We start from the raw sequence: 17,722 nt of genomic DNA on the forward strand, positions 1-17,722 counted from the left end.
GATAATCCCGTGGAGCCGCTGCTTTGTGAGGCGCCTCACTTTGATATTCAAGGCAAAGCCGGACAGCCCACACATGAAAAGACATCCTTCCCTTTCTTCCCAGGCTTAATTTCATCTGCAAATTAAACATATCGAGACAGATATTTATAGAGGAATGCCCTGATCCTCCTGGGAGGGCTGCGCAGTCTGCGATGTGTAATTTTGCTTTAGGAATATGATTTTAATCTTGACTTTTTTCTGAGGCTGGTGGCAGGAGAGGAGAAGGGCAGGGAAGGGGGAATGCTGCAGGTGGGGGTCACAATTTGAGCCCTGGGCTGATGCAGTGAGGGGTGGCTGGATGCACACAGAGGGGTCCAGGCTCTGTCCTTGTCCTCTGCAAAGCTGTTTCAAGACATGGGCCTTTAAAAGGTGACAGTTTTTACTTCTGAAAGAGCTGTGCCTGTAAACTTTGCCAGCAGGAGCTTTCAGCTGTGACTTACAAAAAAAAAAACAACCCAAACCAAAGCAAGCTGCTTTAAAAATGGTGCACAGCTTGAAATAACTGCTCAGCCCTGATGAGCCCGAGCTCTCAGAGTCACCCATCCCCCTGTACCCCTCTCCTCCATTCCACCTTTTCACTGTGGGCAACCCCCAGCACTAAAAAAAGCCACAAAAAAAAAAAGGGAAGTTTTGGCTTATGTAATTTACAGATATGCCCTAGAGCAGTTTGTTTTTCCAGTTAAATATTTTCATTTTATCTTCTTGTTAAAGAGAAATTCAGTGTTAGTCTTTTGCCCAGCATCACTCACTTAAACATCCTCCTGATGGGAAGAGTTCAGGGGAGGGAAACTGGCAGGAAAAATGGTTTCAGTAGTAATAATAAGGGAGACTTTGGAATTTTTTTTTGAATTTTGCATTTCTGCATGCTATGAGGTATGTCTTTAAGCTTCAGTAAACTTTTGGAATCCCTGGGAAGCTGGTAATGTGCCTTTGAAGGAAGTATGACTTATGAAATTGCAGTTTTTAGCTTAGCTGGGTAATGTTAATGAGAAAATATCATGGGCTGCGGGTGGAAGTCTCCTGAATCCCATAAGTTAGGAATAAATTATTCTGTTTTGCTAAATGAATCAGCACCGTGCAATGCTGCTCCTAAATCAGCCTGATGGTGAGAATTATTTATTAATTTGTGAAGGTCCAAGAGAGAAGCTCAGGCAAATAAATACAAACTAAACTGCGTGAGAGGAGTTACAAACTGGAGCTTGCTGTGGGCATGGAAGAAAAGGCTTTGCTGGGCTTGTGAGAAGGAGCAGGAGGGTTGGGACCAGCACTTTGTGTGATGGAGGCAACGTGAGGAGCTGGAGGTGGAGGGACAAATCCTCCTTTCTGCTGGAGTGAAGATGATCAAAACCCCCCCAAGCTTTCAGCTGCAGAGCTTCCCGTCATTAAAGCCGGAGCCGTGCAGCTCTGCCTGTGCCTCGCACATCAAAGGGAGATGTTTCCCACCAGGACAGCTCCCAGGCAGGGAATTCAGGGGTTGATGCAGGCTCTGGTGTGTGAGTGGTGGCCCAGCCATGGCCCTGAGCAGCAGCTCACACCGAGCAGGTGATGCCACATCCCCCTGCAGCTCCAGGTGCTGCCCTGGCTTTGGGCACGGCTCATCCCAAGCTCCAGCCCTGCTTTGGGGCTCCCAGCTCCTCTGGGCTCTGCAAATACCACACGGCTCAGCTTCCCCTCCTGCCAGCACCTGGCCTCCTACCCAGAGAGGATTTATTCCTCCCTGAGCAGGTCTCCAATGATGGTATTAATCAGGGAGATGGACGAGTGCAAGCGCGTTTATTGTGCGCTGTGGGTGAGTGATAAGTCTGTGCCAGTGCCTGGGATAGCAATCAGGAGAAGAGAGCGAAAGGAAGAGGAGGGAAGAGCAGCATTGTGGGTAAATATGTGCACTTCTGGTGGTGATTACCCTCCAAGTAATTAGTTTTTAAATCAGGCAGACGTTTTGAGAACTACTGGCTATGAGCTGCTTTAATTATTTATACTCCCTTTTATTCTTATTATTTATAGTCCTCCTCTTTGGATGGAGATTCTCTTTGGAACCTGACCCATCTCCAGCCCTCCCTGGCCCAGCAGCTGCTCCTCCAGGGCTGCCAGGCACCCCCAGAGCTCTTCTGGGGGGTCCCCTCTCCTTCCCAGGGCCAGGCAGGGTAAGGAGGGCCCATCCTTGCTGTGGAAAGCCCTGTTCAGATCGGTAATTAAACTCTCACTCATCTTCATTTCCTTCATTTGTTAAAGTGAGGCCACTCAATAAGCCATTAGTGCAAGGTCCTTTCTGTCAGCCAAGGCATCCTTAGGCACATTTCCCTTGGAGCCAGCTGGGGAGGGTGTGGGCAGGGGGAGCAGCTCCTTGCCCACGCCCTCCTCTGCCCAAACCCTCCCCATCCAGCCCCTCCCAGGTCACTCCTGCCCTTTGGCCAAGGCTCTGGAGAGCAAGAGGGAATTTTGCAATGGCCAACCCTTCCCCCAGCTGGGATTTTTCCCACAGCACCACACAAGCCCCTGTTCCATCACAGCATCTGCTGTTGTTGCTCTCCCTTCGCCAACCCCACCTCTCTGGAGCTTCCCAACATCTGGAAGCCATTCCCTGCACCATTCCCATGAAGGGACCTCTGACCCCTTGAGCTCCTCCTCTGGGCTGAACAAAAGCTGCCCTTACTGCTGGGCTGGGGAATTTTGCCTGCTTTCCCCTCTCTCCATCCACAAACCGTTTCTCAATGTGTCACCAGGACAGCATCTGCCTGGGCAGCCCTGGAGCCCCCTCTGTCCCCTCTCCCTCCATGGACACACTCAGATTGCAGCATCTGCCTGGGCAGCCCTGGAGCCCCCTCTGTCCCCTCTCCCTCACATGCTCAGCAATGAGGAAAACTCAATAAAAAGACCAAAATCCCAGCACAAGAAAAACCCCACAGTATGGGGGAAACTGCTGTGGATTCCTCCAGGAGCAAGGCCATGGCCTGTTCGTAGTTGCTACAACTACACCTTGATTTTCCCTGCTCCCTCCTCAGGAGCTTTTGTTCTGGGTTGTGCTCTGGTTACAACAGTGAGAGCACCTTGACTTTGCTGCTTCTCACCCAGGAATCATTTGTGAGCTCTGGGGGTGAGGGGGATTTGGGCTAAAGCAACCACAGAACTGCTGAGCAGCTCAACAAATGGAAGGGTTTTGATGGGTTTGGCACTGGGCAAAGGGGGGCCCATCACTGCACACCTCACTGGCTGCCACGTGAGATGAGACAATTCACTGAATTCACCAGAACCCAGCAGAAAAGCAGAGTTAAAATGTTCATAAGCCTGCCCTGTGCTCTAGAGCACCACAGGAATCTGACCTGAGTGCTGTTCTGCTGGGTTTGTCTTCGTGCACAGAATCCCAGAGGGGCTGAGGCTGGAGAGGAGCTGTGGAAGTCACTTCTCCAGCCCCAGGTAAGCAGGGTCACTTAGAGCTGGTCACCCAGGAGTGTCCAGGTGGATTCCCAGTTACCTGCTTGGGGGGAAGAATGCAATGAACACATCAGACAGATGAAACCACCAGAGGGGAGTGTCAGAGCTCTAACAGCAGGGAAAAATGTGCTTTTCAGGATGGCCAGTCCTCCAAGGGAAGCCAGCTTCCAAGAGAATCCCCAGGCCAACCCTGCACTCACGTAGGGTTTTGAGGAGCATCTGCCCATGGAGCCACAGCCACACTGGTGTGAAACACAAGCTCTTGCTCTTGAACTAGGGGCAAAACACTTCTTAAAAAAACCAGGAAGCACAGTGGGAACAGCTTCACCATGGAATCCACCTGCCCCCCTCAGGATCAGGCTGGCTCCATCCCAAAAACGCTCAGCAGGATCAGCTCCAGCATTTTGTAGGGTACCTGGGGTGGGGATCCGAAGTGGGATGAGGAATTATCTTTCACCCTAAACAGGGCAGTTCTGGGGCTGGACTCTCCCATGTCCTCCAGCCCTACAGGGTCTCTGCAGCAATGATTACCCCACAGCTGGGAACAGACATTTCCAAACAAGCCTCCTTCTATTTGCATTCGAAACATTTATTTTGGGAAATACATATTAAACACTATTATTTATACAAAAATGGACTAAATTTTCATAATGCTTATAACCCCCAAAAGGCCATTTTAATAGATCTGGATGAAGGGTCTTTTTATTGTATTATTTTCTTTTTTTTTTTTTCCTTCCAAAAAAAAAAAAGTCAGGTTACAAAGGAGAAAGCGGCGTGTCTTGCTTGGCTCAGCTTGAGATACCAACTAGAGGGAAAAAAAAAAGTTTAAGATGGCATTTGCAGAAGTGCCTCACACAAGATTTTTTTCTCCCCTTTTAGTCTTTTTTTAACACTTGAAATATATATTTTTTTTCTTAGTTAACACAATTTTGTTGTTGTTTTTGCTAAAATATAGCAAGTCAGCAAGTAGAGAGCTGCTGTTCCCCAACAGCTCCGTGGGGCTGCTGTGGAGGGGGAATATGAATAAAGGGGAGAAGGGATTCTCACAATGCACCCCCCTGTCCACACCCCTTTGGCTGCTGGGGGGGATGTGTGGGGAGCCCCTGAACACCTGGGCATCCCCAGCAAGGGGAGAGCAAATCCTCCCTCCTGCTGGTCACCTGTGCTGAGCCAGGCTCTGTCCCCCAGGGCTCTGCAGGTGCCTTCCAGTGCTAGAGGATGAGACACGCTGCCACTTCAGTGAGTGCCCCCAAAAATGGGTGATTTGCAGGAAGTTTTTTCCCTTAGAGAGGATTGGGAGGCTGGTGGACACCAGAAAGGCAAAGGGAGCTGGGGAGAGGGGCAGGACTGCAGAGCTCTGCTCCAGGATCTCCTGCTCCTGTGTCACAGTGCTACCTAATGCTTGCAGGGTCTGATTTACTGGAGACACACGGAAAGAGGAGGCTCTGGGGGCAGAGCAGGGGGAGCAGCACCCACAGACACCCCCCACAGCTGCAGGGCTCGGTCAGCTCATGCACAGAGCCCTGCACAAGGACCAGCAGAACAGGAGCATCTCCCCTGGACACACAGCACACAGGGGACCCAGGAAATGAAAAGGAATTAACAGATACCCAAGAGCCCCCTCTGATGCAGGGAAAAGCCCAAGAATCACAAGGGTCAGACAGGACAACCCTCTGCCTCCCACCACTGCTTTGCAGAGATGAAGTTCCACGCTCAGCCCTTGCAGCACTCCGAGCCTTCAGCGGACAACTGAACGCCACCACCCAACTGAATGACAAATAAATACACAAGTGTTCCCAGGACATCAGCCACAGCTCTGGCCCAAGGGAGAGGGAACCAGAGTCTCTGTGGAGGTTCACAGCCTTTTTACAGGCTGCAAAGACAGACAAGGCAGACCCTCCCTCCCCTCTCCCATGCTATTGCAAGGTCACAGTCTGAAAAGGCACTTCTCCCAAAGCAGGTCGCTCTGCCTGGCCGGGGGTCGGTGACAGGTGAGGTGACACCTAAACACTCCCAGTTTATTGCATGTAGACAGGGTACAGGGGCTGGGTTGGGGGCTGGCAGGTCCCAGAGGGCTGCAGAGGGCTCGGAGGAGGCGGCAGGAGACAAGGATGGCACTGCCTTGCTCTCTTCATCCCACCGTACCTTGCTTCAGAAGGCTACATTCACCTGGAGGAACCCTCAATTCAATGGACGGAGAAGAGCCCCTGCATGGAGGGGCTGGAAGGGCTCCCAGAGCACCCCAACCCTGCTGGCCCCACAGATCTGCTCCCCTGGCTTCAGCTGTGGGGCCAGAGCTGGGGGCAAGCCAGAGCCCAGCCTCCACAGAGGGACAGTCCCCGGCCCAGGGACGCTGCTCTGGGGGCTGAGCACAAAACTCATGGCACAAAGCAGGGGGAGAGCGGCCACCCCGCTCCACGTCTGGTTATTTGGTCAGTTAACACGGCAGGGGGTCAGGGACCAGGGCAAGAGGGACAGTGGCAGAGGATTTATATAAAAATAAAGGGGGAAGAGGGGAGAAATAGCGAGCGTGAGCGAGCGAGGTCCTGGCTGCGGCGCGGGACGGTTACATTTCATTGGCCACCAGCTCTTTGTCGGCCACGCCGTTGGACAGAGAGCTCTGGCCCTCGTTCAGCCTCTTCACCCTGTAGGCTTCGAAGTGGATGTTGCTGGTAATATCCTTGATGTTCTGCATGTGTGTCCTGCAGGGAAGGGAGATGGAGCAATCACACCTTGCTGGGCACAGCCTGGCCTCTGCACCCCAAACACGCCCCAGTCCCGATGTCCCCTCCTGCCTTGCTGTTAACGGTGCCTTTAGGGCACAGGAGGGAGGTAAAGGCAATAATGGGCAGCATTTTTGGGCAGCAGGAGAAGAAGGCTTCACCTGGGCTTGGGGACACAGGACCTGTGGCTGCAGAACACCCACCCAGGGAGATCCCGACCCTGCCAGTCCTGGGCTGAGGTTCTGTAGCCCCACACAACTCTGCCAGCAACAGATCATGTGTGCAGAGCTCACCTTGCAGGCAAACTGGGGAGGAGCCCAATGCCCCCCTCTAGCAAGCCCAGGGGGCTCAGCCTCCCTCTCCCCCACAGCAGGGACGCTTCTTTCAAGAGGGACCAGCCACCAGCCAGACCCCACAACCACACCCCAGTGGGGGGTGATGTCACTGAACTGGGGCTGACGTCTGGCACTGGTGAGGGACCACTAAGGCCAAAAGCTGCTGGCAGGCAAGCTGGAGCCACCCTGCCAGCAATCCTGGAGTGTGTCCTGACCCCTCCACTGCTCCTCTCCCCCTTGAACTCAGCACTGCAGCTGAGAAAAGCCCCCGAGGAGCGGGGCCACCCCTGGCAGAGGGGCTGCAGCTGGGAGGGAAAGCAGGGATGGAGGCTGGAGGGATGGAGCAGCAGAGCAAACCAGCAGCTGCCTCCTGCTGTGCTGGGCTGTCCCCTTTCTCTGGATGCCACCTGGTGACCAGAGGCTCTGGGGACAGGGCACTGACCTGATGAGGAGGTCCCGCAGGTAGGCGAACTCACAGTGTGTCGTGTTCTCCACTGGCAAGAGAGACAGAAACCCATCAGTGAGCACCCATGGCCAGCACCCCGGGCAAGCAGCACCTGGGGGCTTCCCCAGCGTGTGGAGGGCTCAGATGGGCACTGACACCCCAGGGGACAAGTGCAGGACTCAGGAGTCCTCTTTGCTGCTGTAAAGCTGGCACCAGGTCCTCGCCCCAGCTCAGCCCTGGTGAGGTCTGACTGAGCACCCACAGCCCCTCACCAGTGTCCCACCAACGAGGGAGCTCCCAGCAGCACCCCCAGCACAGTGCTGGGACCCCCAGAACCCCAAACAAGACAGGGGAAGGGCCATGCTGAGCTTTGCAGTGAGCAGCAGGCATGTCTCCACAGAGTTTCATCTGTGGCTTGGCCACGAGCATCCTGCAGCTCACTGGTGACAGCTGTGCAAGGACATGAACTCCTGAGTCAAAGGCTGCTCCTGGCAGGAGGAGTGCCTGCAATAGTGAAAAATCAAGGGGTGCTGCTCCACCACTGACAGTCTGACAGCTGCTTTTTTACCCCTAATTCTACTCAATTTAGAGAAAGAATTCCTTCTTAATTTTTTTTTTTTTTTACCCAAACAATCCTGTACACAGAACAGAAGAATCCTTTATGTTGGAGAAGACCTTTAAGATCATCGAGTGCAACCATTAAATATCACACAGGAATGGCAAAACAAAAACAACTCTGCTGTGCAAAGGCTGCCTGTGGCCATGGCTGTGTCCTGGGGGTCTGCCTGTGCTGAAGGCAGATGCCACAAGTAGAAGGTGAGGGTTTAATGAACCCCATCGAACTCAGAATGTTCAGGGACACAGCACAAGAGGGCAGCAGAGCTTCAAAATACAGATTTTCCTGGCAGCTTTGTTAAACCATCCCTCAACACAGGATTCCTATCAAAAAGACTTGTAAATGACAGGAAGCAGTGAAGTGAAGGGGAGGAAGATGAGAGGGGTGGCACTGGAGATGAGCCAGCTGGCTGGCAGAAACCATGAACAGGGAAATGAGTAGATGTGCTGGAGCCAGGAGCTTTCATCTAGCCTTGAAACCATGATCATAAAATGGGGGAGAAAAAAGGGAGATGGGAAATGGAAGAGATCCCACAAGGGCACCAAGCAAAGGCATGGTGGAGGGTACAGATGCCAGGGGAAGGTTCTAACAGGGGTTTGGGGACACAGGGATGGCACTGGTGTGCCTTCAAATCCTGCCATCAGGCAATGAACTGTGCAAGAAGCACAAGCCAGGCCATGAGACCCCCTGAAATGTCCCTTCCAGCACTCAGCAGCCCCCCAAGATACAAAAAGGCCCAGGAGCCCAGCATAGAACTGGCCAAGGTGTTTCCAGTCCTCAAACTTTTTTGGAGGGGCAGGGAAGCACCACATCCACCTCAACTCCTGCTGCTGGGTTTGGATTTTATTGCCTTCTGCCAGGGAGGTGGGCTCAGGTGGGGAAGCAAGGATAAGGTACCTTCAATGGTGCCCCACTTGGTCTTCCTGCCCAGGATTCTTCTTCCATTCACCTGGTACTCCTGGTCACTGCCCACCACTGCAAATGGGATCATTTCCTGTGGAAAGAGAAAAACAAGGCTGTGATTTCTTCCTGAGAACTGCTCAGGAAATCAAACCAGAGATCAAAGTCCTGCACTGAGCTATTTCCAGGAGGATTCCATGGGATGAGTTGGTTTGCCCCTGATGCTCCTGAGCAGTGCTGTCTGCCAGGGCCCACAGGACTGGGTACCAGCAGCTCTTGCACATGTGCCCAGCCTAAAGCCAGTCCAAACACAGCCTAGTCCAGTCCCTCTTTGGCAGGCACCATTTACAGCTGGAGCAAAGGTATCCCAAAGCTTTCCTGGGAATTGCCCCCAGCATCTGACAACCTGTGGGTAACTCATTTCCTGATCCAAGCTGGTGTCTTTGAACTTCAGAGTCACTAAAATATTTTTCTTCCTCCAATTTGTCCACTCCACTTTACTGTGCCAAAAAATACCATCTGATTCCTGTAGCATGGAATTGCAGGCAGCCTACAGATAAAATTCCCTCACAGGGCTGGGAAGGCTGCTGCCCTAGCCAGGGATGGGCAGGCACCTCTGTCCCCTGAGCCTGGGGCAGGGGCCATGGAGCCTCTGCTGAGGACACCTGGCAGGAGTGGAAATGGGGAAGGAGTACAGACAGGACACCTTCCCCACCAGCCTTTCTCACCCTCCTTCCCCCCCTGCCCTTAGCTCTGGCAGGATCCCATGGACAGGGCACAGCAGCTTGGGGAAGAACACAGAGGCTTTTTGGAAGGGAACCCCCAGGACATCCCCAGCCCCTGGAGCTGCAGGGCCACAGCCCCTACACTGACCCGGAATTTCTCGTTCACCAGCCGATCTTCAGAGTCCTCGTCAAACTCCTTCTGGGGATACACATCGATCCCGTTGGCCAGGAGATCAGCCATTATCTAGGAGGGAAGAGCAGAGGGACAGGTGAAGGACAGGCAGGCACAGGAGCTGCACTGCACTGCAGCTGCTCCCAAAGGGCTCTCTGAGTGATGGCCACCATGTCCAGCAGCAGCTTCCTCCCTCTCTATCCTAAACACTGCCCACCTGGGGCACAGAGACCTGGGCTCACCTGCCACACACCCACCAAGAGCTTGCCCTGGAGCCTCTGCAAGAACCTGGTGCCAAGACACAGCTCAGGCAGAGAGTGAGATGAAGCAACACGAGCTGGATGCTGTTTAGGGATTGGAAAAGACAACAAGACAACCCAAGCTGCCCAAACAAAGGGGAACGCAGCTGCCAGGCTTGTAACACAAAGGTGAAAAGCTGCTCTCTGGTGTTTGTTTACACTCTTTGCAAAAGGAACTTGATCTGAGGGGACAAGGACACAGCATGGGAGGACTTTGCCTCTGTGCAACGCCAAGAGATGCTGAAATCTGATTCCTGGCTAGAGGTTCAGCTCACAGGGAGCTTGAAGGATCAACCTTCTCCTGCAACTCTGCAAACCCCAACCCAGGCTGGCAGCAGCTCCCACCACTTCCTATGGCAGTAACTCCAGTCCTACAGTGCAGGCTGGCAAAGGAGTGGATCCAGCCCAGGGGATGCCCCCAGCCAGCCTCCCACCCCCCACCAAACCCACACACTGAGCTTAGGGGAACAACCCAACAAAGCCAGCTCCAGGGAGCAATTGCACTCACTCAGCACAGCACTGGCACTGCAGCCAGGCTGGTGCTCCACATCCCCTGCCCACCCCATCCAAACCCAAAACCAACCACCCCCAGATGCAGACAGGGCTCTGCTTTTGGAAGCACACACACAGGCACACTGGCATGAGTGGAAAAGGTCCCAGCCTGTGCCCACCTGGCCTGATTTCCTGCCCTCTCATCTGCTGGGAGCAAACACACCATGTGTTTCTCCCTCCATCTGGAAGGATTTGGGAGATCTGGTTAAAATCAGGAAGCAATCAGAGATAGGGTGAGCTCGTCCTGTGCTGGGCCAGTGCAGAGCAGGAGAGCCAGGTACTGTCCCCATGCTCTTCCATGGTATCAGCAGCCAAGGGTGCCCAGGTGACATTTGAGGTCCCAGACTGACTTGGTAGTGCCAGAGCCAGCCAGACACAGGGATGTGTGCACTGGTAACCTCTGAATGGAGCCAGCAGCCTGCAGAAGCCACCACAGAGAGCAGATGTGGCACCATGGACTCACCCCTCCGTGTCCCCTCCCCAGCTCCCTGCAGAGCTCCGTGCAAACAGCCTGACAAGCCAAGCCAAGCCAGCCCAGCCTGGCTCACCCCTCAGCTCCATTCCCAGCCAGCCTCCAGCCAAGGAAACTGCTTGGAGAGTTTGGATTCAGCCCCCCAAAACCAGACTGGGTATTTCAGTGCCTGATGCTGATTGTTAAGAACTGCAAAGGAGAGGCTCCCACACTGGTGTAGGAACGAGCAGCTCATCTTCTGCTGCAAGGGGGAATGGAACCACCTCTGCCTAAGCTGTCATCCTGTCCATAACCAAAGGAGTGGTCCCCTTTTGGCAGGACTCTCTTTCCCTTCACTTCTCCCAGGCCAGACTCATGGATCAAGGAGCTTGGTGGTTTTTACTTCTGCAGGGAATGCTGAGGCCATCATGCCTGCAGCCACATCCATCACCCACACAAACAGATTTACAGTCCCTTACCAAACCCCCAAATGGGCCACCTGCACCTCTCAGAGCAAAGCCTGTGCCTTGCTGTGGATGCAGCCCCTCCTCAGCTCCCAACCACGGGAATTTCATACCTTGCTTCCCTCTTAAATCTTGCCCAGCTGAGCTCAGCAAACCCACACATTTTTGACTGGTTCCTGTATCAGTGCACAATGCTGCACAGGGAGGGTTTTCCAGCCCCTACATGCATCAACCTCCCAAAATAACAGAAACCAGCCTGAAAATAACAACAACAATAACAAAGGAGGCAGGAGAAGCAGGCCTGGAGACGTAGAGCTCCAAACTTATCCTGCTCTGACAAAGATCCAAGAGAAACACGAGGAAGTGCTTGGAGAGCAGGCCTGCCCTGCGGCCACGCGGGATCGCTCCGAGCTGCGGCCGGAGGAATGCGCTGGGCTCCCGGCCAGGCACTGCCTGCACAGCCCTGCCAGCACAGCCACGAGGGGAGCAGGGGCAGCAGGGCTGGGGGACCACGGCTGGCAGCCTGGGGAGGAGGCAGCAGCCCCTTACCCGTTGTTTGAAGTAGTCCCTCTCCTCCAGCGTTAGCGTGTCGGCTTTGGCGATCACCGGGACGATGTTGACCACTTTGCTCAGGCGCTTCATGAACTCGATGTCCAACGGCCGGAGCCTGGAGAACAGCAGGAAAAAGGGGATTTGCACTCCGAGGCTGCTGCAGTCCCCTGGCAGGGAGGGGCATCCCAAGAGCAGACAGAGAGGGAATCGCTTCCTTTCAGATAGGACAAGTAAAGACATTTTCTTAAAAGCACAACAGCAGCAGAGAGGGTTTGAAAACACTTTTAAACATTTCCCTTTCAAAGCTGCCATTATCCTCTGTGAAGCCTCACAAAGCCCCGTGAAGTGGCAGAGGACTTTTATCTCTGCATGGCCACAGAGGACTGCAGGAACTTGCCCAGAGCTACTGGTGTCCTTGGTGGTGCTGGGATGAGAGCAGGGCGATGCTGGCTGCAGGGCCAGCCCGCTGCCATGTACAAATCAAAACCTGCTCCAGCTCTATCCCAGCTGGCACCAACCATCCAGGGACAGCACAACGTGGAAATGGCCACAGGTGACCGTCCCTGCTCACACTCACACTGTGCTGAGCACCAGTTCATTGCACAAACCGGGAGTGCCTCTCACATTCATCAGCTGGGATTAAAAAAAGCTCTGGAAATTCTCCAGGGGCTCACAGAGCACAGAAGAGATGCTGCTCATTCCAGAGGGCGAAAATGTCAGAAAATTCTACAACAGAAGTCTCAGCAGAGGAGAGCTGCAGAGATTGCATAACCCCAGTGATCAGCGCCTCGGGAAATCCCTCCCTGCTGACAGCAGGGACACGGCTCCACTTCCACACTGCCCCATGTCCGAGGCCTGCAGACAGCGATGAAGGCACCTGGCCATGATCTACACCGACTCCTCAGCCCTCCCTGAAGGTGTTATAACTGCTGGGGGTCCCAAACCAGGAGAAAACCCTCCCTGGGACTCCTCCAGTTGCTGCAGGTCCCCCTGGGTGGCTGTGAAGGTGATGGGGACATGCAGCACAGTTGAGCAGTTGAGCCTTGGAAAGGAAACCTGGAGGTCCCAGGGTCCAGGATCACCTCTGGGGCAGGAGCCTGTTTGAAATGAGCCCTCATTGAGGGCCAAGAGAGCTCTCACTGCCAACACACTCAAACCAAACCCCACCAGGACCTCCTGGAGCCCTACAAAGCACTCAGAGAGCCCTGCAGACCCAGGCACAGGAGTGCACAGGGGAAGGGACTGCTCCAGCCCCACAGCAGCCACCAGGCAGTGTCCCCATCCCACAGGGACACCCCTGCCTGGCTCCAGTGCTGAGGGAGGGACATTGAGCCCCAGAAAGACCCAGGCAGCTCCAGCTGATCTGAAAACAGCAGCTCAAGGCTGCCCCAGCACTGGTGACCCAGCTGAACCTTCCCCTGGTCACCCCTTCTCCCAGGGATGGAGCTGGACTGTGCCAGGTGGATCTTGTCCCCACACACCAACAACACACACAGCCCCCAGCACATCATTAGCACAGGGACAAACGAGCTCCTAACACAAACACAGGGTCACAGATCACCCTGGGCCCCAGGAAAGAGAGATTTGGGCTATTAAAGGGGAAAAAAGAATAGAAAAAAACACAAGGAACCCCCCATGGACACATCTAAGCTGACTTGCTGCTGGCAAACATTGTTTGGAGCTCTGCATAATGTATTTCCCAGACCTCCAAGGAAGTAATGCAGTAATGCTCCTTTCCCAGCAGAATTCTTTCCCCTCCTCTCTCTTTGCTATTTTCCAAACAATTTTTCTCCTCTAAAAGCTTCTTCCCCACTGAGCCTGTGTTCCTGCCTCTTTCATCAGCTTTTTCTTTAAAGACCAGGATGCATACAGAGCAAATGCAGATGAATCCACAATCATGCAGACATTTGAGTTCCAGCTAAATCTACATGTTAAAAGCTCAGTTCCATCCCTCAGATCCCTCACACATCCGGAGGATGCCGAGGGTGCCACAGTGAGCTGGACAGGAGGCAGAGCCTGCCCACACCCTGCTGTGTCCAGCAGCATCCCCCAGGCACAGTGACCTGTCCATCTGCACCCAGGCACCTCTGACAAAACTTTCTGCTCCCATGGGCTCCTGCAAGTGCCTCATCCACAGAGTTCACCACCCTGAGACCACCAAGAGGCACCCCAGCAGAACAAACTGTGTGTATTTAGGGTTTTCTACAAGTTTCTAGATATTCTATCAGCTCCTGCTAGGTAGGTAGCTGCCCCAAAACCTTAATTATGTAAAAGAAAGTGAAACTTTCCACTAAGAACAATGCCTGCCTGTAGCTACAGATCACATTCATGTGAAGACATTGAAGGAAAACACACGGATTAAGGTGGTGACAAGTGCTATTTGCTCCAGGCACATCACAGAAGAGAAGGGAAGGCTCAAGAAAAAAAACTAATCTATTTTCTTCCCCAGATGAGCCCTGATATTACTAACTTATAGCATCCACATTTTGGGCTTTGCTGGGAGGGGTGGAGCAGCTCGAAGGGGAGTGGCTGCAGCAGGAGGTGCAGCATGGGCTGCAGCCCCTCCAGCTGGTGCTGGTTGTTCCCTCACCCCCTCCTGCCCTGGGCTTGGGGGAGGCTGGGCAGGCCTTGCCAGGGCTGGGCACACACTGTGGTGCCCAGAACACGCCTTATTTCTGCCACTGTGCACAGACAGCATCTAAGCACAGGCTCCTGCTGGCTCCCCTGAAACGCTGCTGCTGGAATCAAAATCCACAGCGAGCTGCAAAGTTATTTCCTTTTGGTTGTGCCCCAGATCAAACTAACAGCAGGAATTTGAGCTGGGTGTTCAGCAAACACCAGTGAGGACCCAGCAGCTGCCCAGCCCCATCACCTGTTCCCGGGAGCTGGTGGGTACCTGAGAGGGGCAGCCAGAGGGGAAACAGGGAGTGTGTGGCAGTTCCTGAGCCACCAGCCTGGTAGAGGCAAGGGAGGGACTGATGAGGCCAGGCAGAGTTCCAGAGCCATTCCTGAGCTGAAGAGAGCTTTGCAGGGGTCAGAGCAGGGATATTTATTGGGTGGCAGGGCCAGGCTTGTGCAGCTGCAGCTGGAAGCCCCTGCCAGCACCATCCTCAGCCCTCACAGGCATGGTTACATGGGAGTGTTACAGGCTGTGTGTGAACTGGATGGGCTGCAAAGCCTGTCCTGAACTCCCTTGTGAACTCCCTCAGGCAGCAGAAACTTCTCTGCTGATTAACCCTGGAACTGCCTGGATGGGAGGGCAGGACTGAGACAGAGCCAAGCAATCCTCTGCTCTGGCCTCCAAATTTCTGCACCAATTCTGCTTCACTCCTTTTTATTCAGGAAAGCTCTCACTCAGTGCCCTGGCAGGCTTCACCCAGCTGCCTGCAGCATCCACAGGGAGTCCTGTGCCATGTCCATCCACATCACCTGCAGCAGCTCCCCAGGCAACACCAACACCCCTGCAAGCACAGCCCAGGTGGGCAGCACCGAGCACCTGGGATGGTGAGTGGAGCACATGGAGGGTGCCATGAGGGCGTGCTGGGGCTCTCTGGAGCTGGGTGACAATGTCCCCAGTACAGCTCTACCAGCCACTGCCATCCTCCCAGCCACCTCCTGGAGAAGAAAGAAGCATCACAGCAAGGACCTCAATGCCCTTCTCACACCCTGCTGCAAGGGACCATGGACCTGCTGCTTCGTTCAGGGCACAAACCTGCACCCAGCTGTGTGTGACAACACCAGGACATGGCTCCCACATGGGATCCTCTGCTACAGCACTGTCACAGCAGCTCCACCCTGCAGGAGAGGTGGCCACGTCACCCTTCTATGGACACCGCTGGGGAGAGACTGTCCACAATGATGAAAAACATCATTTGGACTTCACAAGAGAGCAGAAAGGAAACCCAACGCCTGCTCGAACTCTCAGAGAAGCAAAATTTCCCACCAACATCCCCCTCCCAGCGGGGTTTGCGGGGGTTTGTGGGGTGGCAGGAGGGGATGGGTGAGCCGGTGACAGCGGGGACAGCCCCAGCCAGGCTCCTGAAAGAGGATCAGCACAGGGCTCAGCAACAACAGCCCCCAACTGCCGGGCTCACTCGGATATTGGAAACACATGTTCACTGGAGAGAAGGAAAAAAAGCAGCTGAAAATCCACACAATTGCTGTTGGCCGGCGGGTGAGAGAAACCAGAGCACGGCTGGAGAGGCTCCGCCGGGGGACACGGCAACGGGGCTCCACATCCCTGCCTGCACTGCAGGCACCCAGCACTCCCAACCCTCTGAGCATCTGATGTGTTTTTTAAGAGTTAAACAGCCACAGAGGTGAGGAAAAGCTGGAGCACAGCTAACGCTGCAGGTCAGAGCTGCCGAGGCAGGGGCTGCAGATCTGGGCTGATTAGTGAGACCAACACGTTAAACTGGCCTAAAAATGTCATTTCCCTTTGAAACCTTCTCTGTTCTATTGTATTCAACCATAAATGTTTCATCAGCCCCTCTGCTCCTGATCAGTTACACAAGAGGGGCATAACTGGCTCACGCAGTCATTTTATTCCAGTGAAGGATGCATTTTTGGTCTACCCACTGACAGAAGGAAAACAAAGTCTTTTCTATTGGAATAAATCTCCACACGGGGAAGTGGAAAAGGCTGACATGAATGCAGTGCTGGAGGCTTAAGTTTACTTTTGAAAACAGACCCAAAAACATCCCCAGTGCAGACAGAGCCAGAAGTGGAAGGAATTGACACAAATCAAAAGGAAACTTAGGTCTTGTTTTGTGTTGTGATACTTTAAGTCACATTTTTCAAGACATTTTAAGCACCCTAGATTTTCAGGGTGGGCTGTGTGCCTAGGAGGGGGATAAAAAAAAACCAAAACAGAAAAGGGAAAAGAAAAAACAGAGTGAGATCTGGGCCTTTTGATGTTGTGACTTGAGAAGTGCCAGAGCCAGGAGAACTCTGGGCTGAATAAACAGCATCCCACTTACAGACTAGTCAAACAACCTACAAAATACCCTTATGGGGTAAGGGTGTTTGCTGCCTTGGAAGCACAAAGAAAACTGGCCTCTCCCCTTAGAATGTCAGGGGAAAAGAAAAAACAAAAAAAATTAATGTTCTGCTTGCAAACAGCAAGCAAAAGTAGCTTCTCCATCCAATTTGAGACCTGTGTCCATCCTTGGTTGAGCAAGCCAGGTGACCACAGCAAAGGCAGCAGCTCCCTGGAGCTCAGAGAAGATTTCATGGCCCTTCAGAAGAGGAAAGCACATTTCTCTGAGGTGCAGCAGCTCTGCTGTGTTATTGCAAGGCCTCCAGATGATAGAGCACTAAGGATGGCTTCAGGCCATCCTCGAGCTCCTCAAGCCCCAAACACCACAGGAGGATCCCAGGCAGAAGTGGGAGATGGCTGAGCTGATGGGACATGGAGAGGGAAAGCTGGGGGGGCAGGGGGTACGTACGAGTGGCCTGTGGCTGGGATGAAATAAATACAGCAGTGCACCCGCGTGTCAGGGATCCGCTTCTTCCGGTTAATGTTGATCTCCTCCTGCAGGTACTTCTCGTACTGGTCATTGATGAACTTCATGATGGGCTGCCAGCTGCAGAGAGAGGGGAACACAGGATGGTCTGAGGGACCTGGACCACCCTGACCCTCCCACCTGGCCTGACTGTGTGAAGCAGAGCCTGCAGATGCTCAGCATCTCCTAAATCACAAACCTCAGGTGTTCACTGCTTAGCAACTCCATGCACTGCTGCAGGAGGCAATTTACTGGCTGGTTTAGACAAGCAAGTGCCTAAAAGGTGCTCCCTTCTCTCCTCCTGGGCCTGGCTGTGGAGCAGCACAGTGCTGGGACCATGCCCTGGCTCCTTGCATGCTGTCATGGCACAGGAGCATGAGCAGAATCAAAGCCACAAGCCCAGCCCAGCTGCTGCTGGGGACAAGGTCCCTGCCATGGGCCAGCCCTGCCCAGCCCGGGGGCCATCCTGCAGAGCCAGACACTGTGCCAGGGATCCTGGGCAGAGCTCAGCCT

At 53.8% G+C, this 17,722-nt stretch overlaps 1 protein-coding gene across 11 annotated transcripts in view; it reads right to left on the reverse strand.

The window, feature by feature from the left end:
• Nucleotides 1-4,044: 4,044 nt before the first annotated feature.
• SEPTIN9 (septin 9) overlaps nt 4,045-17,722 on the reverse strand; it is a 136,037-nt gene continuing 122,359 nt past the window's right edge. For all 11 annotated transcript variants that reach the window (XM_058852465.1, XM_058852464.1, XM_058852459.1 and 8 more), the window contains 6 exons: nt 17,153-17,290; nt 11,703-11,820; nt 9,364-9,459; nt 8,488-8,584; nt 6,972-7,023; nt 4,045-6,173 (listed from right to left, as the gene is read on the reverse strand). In XM_058852465.1, coding sequence (XP_058708448.1) covers nt 6,038-6,173; nt 6,972-7,023; nt 8,488-8,584; nt 9,364-9,459; nt 11,703-11,820; nt 17,153-17,290 — 637 coding nt within the window. In that variant the 3' untranslated portion in view covers nt 4,045-6,037. The remainder of the gene's footprint in view (nt 6,174-6,971; nt 7,024-8,487; nt 8,585-9,363; nt 9,460-11,702; nt 11,821-17,152; nt 17,291-17,722) is intronic.

Source organism: Poecile atricapillus, chromosome 17, assembly GCF_030490865.1.
Source record: "Poecile atricapillus isolate bPoeAtr1 chromosome 17, bPoeAtr1.hap1, whole genome shotgun sequence".
Lineage (NCBI taxonomy): Eukaryota > Metazoa > Chordata > Aves > Passeriformes > Paridae > Poecile > Poecile atricapillus.